A 10363-nucleotide genomic window follows, 5' to 3' on the forward strand; every position below is an offset into this window, starting at 1 on the left:
GACTGATTGGCAGATGACACATCCAGCTCAGCAGTCACTGCATTGAGAGTTGCATTGTGTAGCCTCTAATTAAAGCTACACACAGGTTTCCCTGAGAAGCTGTAGTAGTTTTTGTCAGGGCAGACATTTGTATGACTAAGAGGCTTCTGTGGACAGTGAGGTTGCCACTCTGGCTCCATCCTGTAGAGGTATAGGACACATGAGCGGCTGATAAAGGATCACAAAGACCGCAGAATACATCATAATAAGGGCTGCTTTTACAGGGGTGTGAAAATCATGAAGTGGTCTGAACCCATCCCGCATTTATAAAAAGCTCAAAACACAGTGTGGTGAAACAAAACAAAGGAGCGTGAAGGTCTCAAAAATCCATGTAGGGCTCCAAATTAAAGCAAAGAGCTACTAAAAAGTATTCATACCGCTATAGAGAAAGCAGGCGAACTCACCTCTAAAAAGGAAGTATTCATCTTAACCAGTGCTCGACCTCACGGCTCTTTGTAGTCTGACTTCAGGGTACCACAGCTGAGGAGGAGAGCGGGCTGTATTCCCAAATTATTCCCATCCGCTTCGGTAAGATAATAAAATCTTTTCTCTTTTTTTCCGGATACTTGCTCACAACTCTGTGCCAGTCATGAAACGAGTCATTCTGCTCTCTGATTTTCGGACACTTTCGGACTTGTTTTCTGAAGTGTCCCGACAAGCCGCTGTGGAGCTGCCTGCGCCGTTTCTGCTGTCTACTCATTTCAATGGACCCGGCTTATTATGCAGGGAGGAGGAGCCTGCTGAGCCACAGCCCTCCCATCAGCATACGCCCTCTTTGTTCATGTTTCTACAGATTTTAAAAGGATGTGCACATGTATCCAACATACCAGGTTTTTGCTTAAAAAGGTTTATTATAGCACAGCAGGCCTAATATGAATCTACTTCTATGTATATCTAGGGTGAGACTGAGTCTGAGTCATTATTTTGCTTCCTGGAAAAAATATACAGAGAAGAAAGAAGCAGATCAGGAGGAGTAAGTTGGTTTTATTTTTGCAGATGTCTTAAAAAAAATCTTTCCGATAAAATGAGCATTTTATGATTATTTGATTTGAGGACCTTCTTATTAGACTCATATGTTTCCATCGCCAAGTAAAAACTGTAAAGCATATTGAGCACTGAATGCACAACTGGGCTGTCAGTCTTCTATTCTTCAATGCGTTTTTCTTTCTTTCTTTTTCTTTACCTAAGAGTCACTGACAGATGAAGAAGCTATGAGGTCAAACGGGTACAAATACGTAAAGGCCCCACATTCATCCTATGAAGAACCAAAGCATGCATTCCCTTTCATTTTGGCACATTTTGGTTGTATTTTAGTAATTTTGCATGCCTTTGCAGCCGTTCTTTGTCTCTTGTGAAGTCGGTTTGTGTGGTTTTTGCTGTTTTGCATCTGGTATTGTTGCTGTCTGTCTGATTTGGGTTGTTTTACATTTTGCTGTAGTCGGTTTGTTTCTAATTTCAGCTCTGGGGCTTTTGTTTTAATGGTCATCTTATGGTCTCATTTTCTAAACACTAATCAGCTCCCTAATGTGGTGTTTGTTTGTATTTGTTTATTTTTAAGGGTATGCATTTGTTGCAGTTTTTCTACTGGCACTGAATTTGAAAAATATTCAAATACCTCATCACGCCGGGTGATTCATCATCTCCTTACTCTCACTTTATTTTTTTTAAGGATTTATATTCAAGCTGTCATACTGTTAAGATAAATAAAAATATATTTATATGTGTCATGGTGCCAAATTTAAAAATGGGTAGCCAGTGTGTCTTTAAGCTCATTCTTTTGGTTTTCTTTTGGTTCACAAATCAATAATAATAAATAATGAATAGATACATTTTATAAATAAATAATGATATGAAATGATGTATCGGTGATTGACGGGGTCCTCAGCAGCCATTTATAAAATCACAGACAGCTGCTTTACAGTCTCAACACAAAAATCATTTTCTTCTTTGTATTATTTGTTGAAATCAAACAATGGATGTGCATTTTGCAGCTCATGTACTGCCTTTGCTAACAGGTATGATAACACCAGATAGACGAATATGTTACTCTATACTGAGCAGTCATGCAACAGCCCCAGACTGCAAACTGTATGCAGTCTGTTATATAATAGATGCTTGCTGTGTGATATGGCAGAATGTTTTGGTCAGTCTCCTGATTTGATAGTGTTGTTCTCACAGCTTAAAATTATTTTATAATTTTACTTTGAAGCTCATTCTCTTTTTAAAAAAACTTTTGAAACACCATGTTTTCAGAGATGGAGCTATATTACCACTGATTAGTGAGTTTACTACACAGTATTTTAAAGTAACATATATGGGATGTTCAAACATTTCTCTAAGCATTTTTGCAATACCCCTCTGAGAAAACCGTATTCTTTATTTGTACCTTTAATTCACCTCAATACTAGTGGCAAAATCTACTAAATAGAGCAAAGTGCAATCCCCAAATCTTGCAAATCCTTCTCAATTTTGTCTTTCAGTCACTAACTCAACTTTTGAGTCAAATTGGTGAATTCAATCAAAGTACATTATATGTACTGATCAGCCTTTCTGGCTCCTAATATGTCAAAATGCCTATTCAGCATTTCTGTTGCATTAGATTATACAAGCCTGTTGTTGGTAGTCAGTTAGTTAGTTGGTACTTATTAATCAAAAGGTTAAGAGCAGCTTTTATAAGAACAGTGCAGTCACTGTTTTGCGTTCCTGTAAGGATTTTCAGGGAGTAATACTTGAACAATCCCATTGTTGTGCCAAAGCTAGTTTACCGCTCACAGACACTTTGACTGGAGGTGATTATACCCTCTCACAATCACCTGACACACACATGGGGGCCACCGGGTGCCCTGACTCTCTGCTGTACAGCCCAGGTGAATCATTATGCACACCAAACAGATTCTCTCTGTCTGACTCAGAGCAATTTTACCTGTTTCTGGATAATTATTCCTAACCTGCATCCTTTCCTGATAAAAATAATAAAGCAGTAAATATCACAGCTACAGCACAAGTGTTTGCTAAGACGTAAAACCTTTATTAGATGTGTTAAACACACATTTAATGTGGGTCAGTACATGTCCCAAAGAGGAAAAAGCAGTTCTGAACTTAACAAAGGGGGCTTGCTGAGGATATGCAGCGCTAAACCACAATTAAACTCACTGCTTTTTAAACTACATAACAACAGTGGAAGAATTACTCTTTGAGACAGCCGACTATGCTTACTGTCTGCATGAACAAAGAGAACAAAACATCCATTTGGTTATCACGATCCCCAAACAGACTGGGGGGAAGGGACAGGTAAGACCTGCTGTTCTTGACCCCTGATATGGACTCAGCCAGCTGATTTGGTCCTTTGGTGTTGGTGCAGATGAGGTTAGAGATTTTGCGTTAAAAAATTGACTTTGGTTAGTTAAAAGAGAGTCAAAACACTCCCTTTTAGCTCTTTAAGTTTCTAGTTAACAGTAAGAAAAAAAAGATTCATTCTAAAAATCACACTTTTGGAATGGGGATTTGTTTTCTTTAAATCTTCAGGCTTTCAATGTCAGCCTCAGGAAGGCATTTGGATACATTATTTCATCACAGTTTATATCTGCATTTAAAAAAGTTTTCCATCCATCCATTCGCTTCCGCTTATCCTTTTCAGGGTCGCGGGGGGCGCTGGAGCCTATCCCAGCTGTCACAGGGCGAGAGGCAGGGTACACCCTGGACAGGTCGCCAGTCTGTCGCAGGGCTAACACACAGGGACAGACAACCATTCACACTCACATTCATTCACACATTCACACCTAGTGGCAATTTGGATTATCCAATTAACCTATCCCCACAAGCTGCATGTCTTTGGACGGTTAAAAAAGTTTTATCCTAGAAAAATCCTACATACCAAGTGGAACACCAGGCATACCAGGAAGGGGCCAATGATCAGCTGAGCTGTGAAATGTATACTAAACGTTTGCTTTAATGGTGAAATTATGTTTATCTATAGAAGCCTGTTTACTCCTCTCTCTGGGTTTTTTTTTATCATGTAAAATTTATAAAAGGCAGGAAGAATACCCAGTGTTTAAGCATCTGTTTAGTGCTTTATTTTACAAGCTTTACAGCTCTTCTTTACAAGCTATGTCCCCATATCCTGCTCTTACAGTGCGTGGTCCACGGAAGTAAAGATCAGTGGACACAAATGACCACATGCAGTAGCACCATCAGACAGGGCCAGAGCAATATATACTTCATGCATGAAAGCCATGGGCTGCACTTAAAAGGTACCAAGTCATGTGACCATTTCAGATCTGTCGATTGGCCCTGTTATATAAACATCTGGTTAGTTGTGAAAATAAAGCATCACACGTGAGGAACTGTGTTTTTGAAAGGTTAATTGGAGATAGAGTCTATGATGAGCCCCCCAACCCCCACTAGTGGGAATGACCTCAGGCAAAGTCATTCAGGTCAGGTGAAGGATCCTTTTGTAGCTTCGTGTCAAATAATGGACAAGTCGGGATTGAATGCATGCGATGGAGGTCCCAGTGATGGGGGATGACTGATGATCCTCTCTATAGCCACAGGCTGTTAGTCACAACCAGACCAGGCTAATCACTTAACTGGAGCTGCTTTGATTATGTAAAAAACCTCCACCCATAAATTGATGAGTAAACAGTGCAGCTAAACAACAAGCGCGATGAACCCTGGGTTATCGTCAGCTGGAAATATCACTGGTGTCTGACCTACAAATACTATGTTGTGTTAACTAAGAGCAGGTTTGAAATCTGTGAAATTAGCACAGTTTATATAATAGTGAAAACTGAATATATTACTAATGATAATACCAAGTCATACGCTTACCTTAGACACTTTGCACTGGTATGAGAAGTAATACTATAAAATTAGGCCTAAAGACAAATCAAAAACCAAAAGCAAAGTGGCCAAAATTGACCAAACTTAAGTGAAGAAAGACATGAAAGTCCTAAAAGTAAGCTTTTATGATGTTTTCTCTTTTTTCTGTGTGAATGGTCTCGGTCATCCAGGGAACAAAGCAACAGGAAGATGGGAGTTAGGTAAAATTAATTGAATCAGAGATAGTTTAGCCAAGATGGATGGCCAAATGAAAGCAAAGACATTGAAGTAAAAATGGATCATCTAACAATATCAAACAAAGGTGATTCGATCTTTATTGTATCACACTCGTAGGCAGCATCACCTAAATGTGTAAATATGGTCGATGACAAATCCTGCTGTAGCTTTTATCAAATTATGGAACTGATCCTTGAACCTCACAGAGTCGACCGGTCTCCAACACAACGCATTACTCACAGCAATGTCAGCAACTCCTGCTGTTTTATAAAAGAGATGAAGGGACAAAAATATCCTTTAAGCGAAAACGATTTAGTTGATGTTATTATAATTGATTTTGTTACAATAAAATGTCATCGCTTTATTCTGGGTTTTTTCATAGCAAGCTTTACATAAACAGAAGGTTATTCAAATTTTTAGGAGATCAGCAATTTTCTGTTTTATCAAAACAAAAAAATGCTATAAAGTTACAGTTCTGCTGAAAAAGGTTTAAGTACCTCTCATTACTTTTTCCAAGGAGCCAGACTGGAGTTCTCTGGGCTTTCTGAAAGTTATCCAAAGTTTGTCTTTTGCCATTGGCCGCTTTTTGTGCACCTGACCATTTTCAGAAGTGTTTTTTTTATTTGTTAAGTCATTAAACACTCACCTATCAAGCATAAAACCAGCACCCAACTCAAGGGATGAACAAGTGTTGTGTCTACACATAACTCACAACTTAACGTAAAACAAAGCTTGCCAGGCATAAAATAGTAGTTTTACACCAACAAGGTAATTTCCAAACAGCTGTTAGCTGGAAATTTGGCATATCTCAATATGGTGTCCTTAAAAAAAACTCTGAGGAAACTTGACAGGTGAATAGTATCTGTAAGTCATGTCCTTAAGAAAAAAAAATAAGGCAAAAATAAAGAAAGCAGGGAGTAAAGGCTAAGGTATGCTAATTACACAAGACCTGGACTGAAAATCGGTGGCAACAGGTCTGATGGACAAATGAATCTAAATTTGAAAATTTTGGTTCAAAATGTCATCAATATGTGCAAAGGAGATCAGGTAAGAGAGTTAGAGACAGAGGTTAAATAGTGAGTGTCTCAAACTATTTGTAAAACACGGTGGAGGCTCAGTCGTGGTTTAGGACTGCACTTCAGCCTGCGATGTTGGAGATCTTGTCAAAATTGATGGAATTATGAACACATAAAAGTACTTTTTAGCATGACAATGATCCCAAACACACTGCCAATGCAGTAAAAGCATATCTGGATAGGGAAAAAAGGACATTGGGACACTTTCCATCATGGATTGACCTCCCCAGAACCCACACCTCAACATTATTGACCATTTTGGGATCATATTTACAAAGAACAGCATAAAAGGCTGAATGTTCTTCAACAGGCTTGGAGAACTATTCCTGACTACTTAAACAAGAAAGTTTACCTACAAAGTTCAGACTGTGTTGAAGAATAAAGGCTGCCATACCAAATATTGACTTTCAAGTTTGTTTGACTTGTGGAACCACTGTTTTTGCCTTATATACTGTATTTCCATGTATGTTTGCACATCTTTCAGTAGATCAGTAAACCTATTACTAATTTTTCTAACAAAATACAAAGAAATGATGGTGACTCAAAACTTTTGCACAATACTGTATAATTGAAATTCATCTGCTCCTGATCTAAACAATAAAATCAATTATGGAAAAAAAAAATGCAGGATGTAACATTCATTCCAAGCAAGCAAATGCCTAATGGGGTCATCATTATCTTAGCTTAGCTTGTGAGCATGCTAATGTTAGCTAATTAGAAAAAAACAGACTTCCCCTGCTCAGGCTGAAAGCAATGCCATTCATTTTGCAGATACTCATTTATAAAATCAATCTGATAGCCTGATTTTATCAGGCAAAAGCAAATAATCTAATGGACTCAATGGCTGATAGTGGCGCTGGGATAGATCCCTGCTGCTTGTGTAGCTAAAGATAAAGATACAAATGAGTGTTAAAGTTTAAAGCCTGACAGCCAGTATGCTTTTAGTTAAGGGGGGTGAAAGAATTTCAGAAAGACATTCCTCGCTGTGATTAATTTGACATAATAAGCCTCACTAACAGCTATTATTGGAGCTAAAGTCCAAGCATCAGGATGTCACAATATCACCACAAGCATTCCTCAGAGCATACTTGCACCCCAAATGCATACCATACCTTCCCTGAGTTTGAGGAATGAGAGCCAACTCACTCTTCCCATGCTCCCCCCCCACACTGTCCATTTCCTGTTTGTTTATAGAGCCTTGTGTTTCAGTACTCCCACAATATGTGACTTAATTGCTTTAAGAATCCTAGAATTTTTTTTTTCATTGATCCAAAAAGAGAAAAACTACAGGGTTACATCAGTAATGAAATACAAACATAGCAAAGGTATTTTGTCATGGTACTTTTTTATTGTTCGTTGTTTGTTTCTCAGGACCAGATTCTCTCAGATGCCAGAGTATTATGGTTTGTGCGCCTAACGCTGACTCACTGGTCATTCAGAGCCTGAGAAAACAGGCAAGGTACATTCCTCTGCGTAGCCTGACCTCCGGACTGATATAGAGACTTCTTGGGAATTCGTTTTGTTCAGCTGTGCATGAATCACAGGCAGCTCAGCACTTAGATTGCCCCCTCGAAGGGTTGCATCACTAATCAGTGAGAATTACCATATATGTTCAGAACTGGTCATATTAGCAGTTGGTGTGTAACAAGTAAGCAAAATAACCAAACTTTATAACCATAAGCTTGAAGCTGCATTTAATAAAATATTTAAATCAGCAGTTAAAGATTGAAGAGACGAAGCATGTAAAAGATCACCTAATAAAAGTGAGATCTTCAGGTTAGCTGATAAACTATTGCAGTTAATTCAATCTCACGGCTGTGATCTCAAAAGACCAGACCCTTACTCATACTCTTCTGTGTATGAGGACCTCGGGTAAAGAAAAGTTCGAAAGTTCAGTTTATCATGGATTACCTCTTTATCTTTAAGAAGAGACAATAAAAACACACTGCGGTTAAACTGTAACAAAACAGAGGAGCTAAACAACCATAGTTTGAAGTTTTGGTCTGCACCCAGAAGTAGTAGATGAAAAGTAGTGGGCCTAAAATTGACCCCTGTTGGACTCCATAGTTAAGAATAAGCTGGTATTTCCTTAAACATCACAAAAGATTAATTTAAACAAAGAGGTCCAACCCAATCTGAGACTATTCAAGAGATTAACATGCCATACCATGTCTAACACTGTTCTCTGGTATTTAAATTCAGTTTTATTTATTTATTTTTATCACAACAGTTGCCTCAAGACGCTTTATATTGTAAGGAACAGGTAACCACTAACCTTGACTTCTGGTCAGTGGTTCTTTCTACAATTTTATGTTAAATTTATTTATATTTATTATTAATTTTCTATAATTAAATTTTCAGTTTATCTTGTAATTTTATACATTTACTATATATGTATGCTGAGGTGTTTCCTCTTGCCTATATGGCACTGTGTTGGAATGTGAGGGGTCCAGGGGATGGGAGGTTGTTGATGATCTTAATGTACACAGCTGTATTTTGGTCTTGAGTTGATACAATATATAGAGGGAAAGGATATGAGGAAACACCTGGAAGGCAGGATAAACTTAAACATAAACTACCCTACAATCTTGAAACTGAAAACTAAGAATATGCTACTTAGTTATTTAAACCATTCAGGTTTTATACCAGGTCTCTTTAAGATATGAAATATCACATGTTTAAATCACTGGTAAAGGTGTTTCTGTTTAAGATGTGTAAGATATAAAGTTGAGCAGATGATGACTTTAACTGAGAAATGGTTTTTAGTAAATCAGACAGTGGGCATAAGGTCACACAGGGGAGCTGTGGCAAAGGATTTGACACCTGATGTTGTCAGTCTTACTTCAAATAATAATAGTAATAATTCTTAAAATAAGGCCACGGATGGGCAAACTGTGCATTGATATAACTGACATTTTTGTTTTTGTTGCACTTTGTATGAAAATGATTGCTTGATACAAAATACTAATGGCGTTTTATTTTGAAAGCTTCCCCACCTCCCATAAATGCAACTCACTGACATGTTTTATGGCCCCATCACATTAATTAATTCCAAGCAAAAGCCAAGATTACCCCAGTTCATGTAAAGCTGATGGAGTTCCTAACATCAACTATTCCAAATAGACTGAAGTGGATTTTTTGGAGGTGTCATTTCAGGGGCGGTGGGGATCTGAAGACACCTGCTTCCACCAGAAACGACAAAGAGGGTTTATTCTGGGGGTAGTGGGTAGTGACAGAGGGGATGGTTCAATCTAATTACAGACTCTGGGGAGATGACTTCATTGAGATGACGCCCAGCCCTAGAGCGAGTGAGGTTTTTTTTCTGTATCTCCCATCACACCAGGGACAGGCCTGCCTAATAATTGTAGGGTAGTCTGGACTGCACCTTTAACTTGCACAGTAATTAAAAAGTGGACTCCAGTTCACTGCAAGATGATCTTGTGAGTTAAGCAGTTTCTCTAGTGTTTGTGTTATTCTAAATCCCATCTTTTAGGCTTACAATTGTGCTTCAACACCTCAGTAATTGGTATGGCCCGGAGTGCATTAGTTTGCTGGGAATTTTTTTATGGTTTGAACATCAATTTTCCACAAGAGAGGGGGGGGTGCAAAGATGGGATGCTGACAGGCTTTCCTCAGGCACTACCATGCTCATAACCAAATTATAAGCCCATGCACGTCATTCTTCCGCTCATTCCCAGGGCAATCGACAGCATCTGACAGTGGGCTAATGAGCCACAGAGTCCTATCTGTAGCTGAGATCAGCTGCCATTAGCAATTGTGATGGCCCCCTTTTCAATTTTCTCAGAATTGACACTAATGAAAGAAGAGGCAGGAAATGACATCCGTGTTTAGGCTGTCATTACTGTAAAGTAGATAGAACTGACAAAAAGAGTAAAAGCATGTGGAGAAGTGAATCTATATAACCCTACAAGTGCAGTGATGGGCCTGCAGGCAGATGTAGGATCTATTAACTGAAATTGCCAGGATTAGTGTATACATGTCACATGGAGATAAACTGCTGTTCCCATCACACATCAGTCCATCAGCCACTTAAGAGCTCTTTCTAACCATAATGGAGTGCACACGGGCAGAAAAAGTAGCCTGGAAGCAACTTTGACTTTTCTATGAGTGTAACGAAACACTAGGAAGGACACAACAGCCTCATAGGAAAAAAAGAGTGTATACAATTTAAT

At 38.6% G+C, this 10363-nt stretch overlaps 1 protein-coding gene across 1 annotated transcript in view; it reads right to left on the bottom strand.

Moving 5' to 3' along the window:
- myo10l3 (myosin X, like 3) overlaps positions 1–739 on the bottom strand; it is a 60346-nt gene extending 59607 nt beyond the window's left edge. Inside the window, exon 1 of the mRNA XM_026144145.2 lies at positions 444–739. Coding sequence (XP_025999930.1) covers positions 444–464 — 21 coding nt within the window. The 5' untranslated portion in view covers positions 465–739. The remainder of the gene's footprint in view (positions 1–443) is intronic.
- Between the last annotated feature and the right edge of the window lie 9624 nt (positions 740–10363).

The sequence above is a fragment of the Astatotilapia calliptera genome, chromosome 16, assembly GCF_964374335.1.
Source record: "Astatotilapia calliptera chromosome 16, fAstCal68.1, whole genome shotgun sequence".
Classification (NCBI taxonomy): Eukaryota; Metazoa; Chordata; class Actinopteri; order Cichliformes; family Cichlidae; genus Astatotilapia; species Astatotilapia calliptera.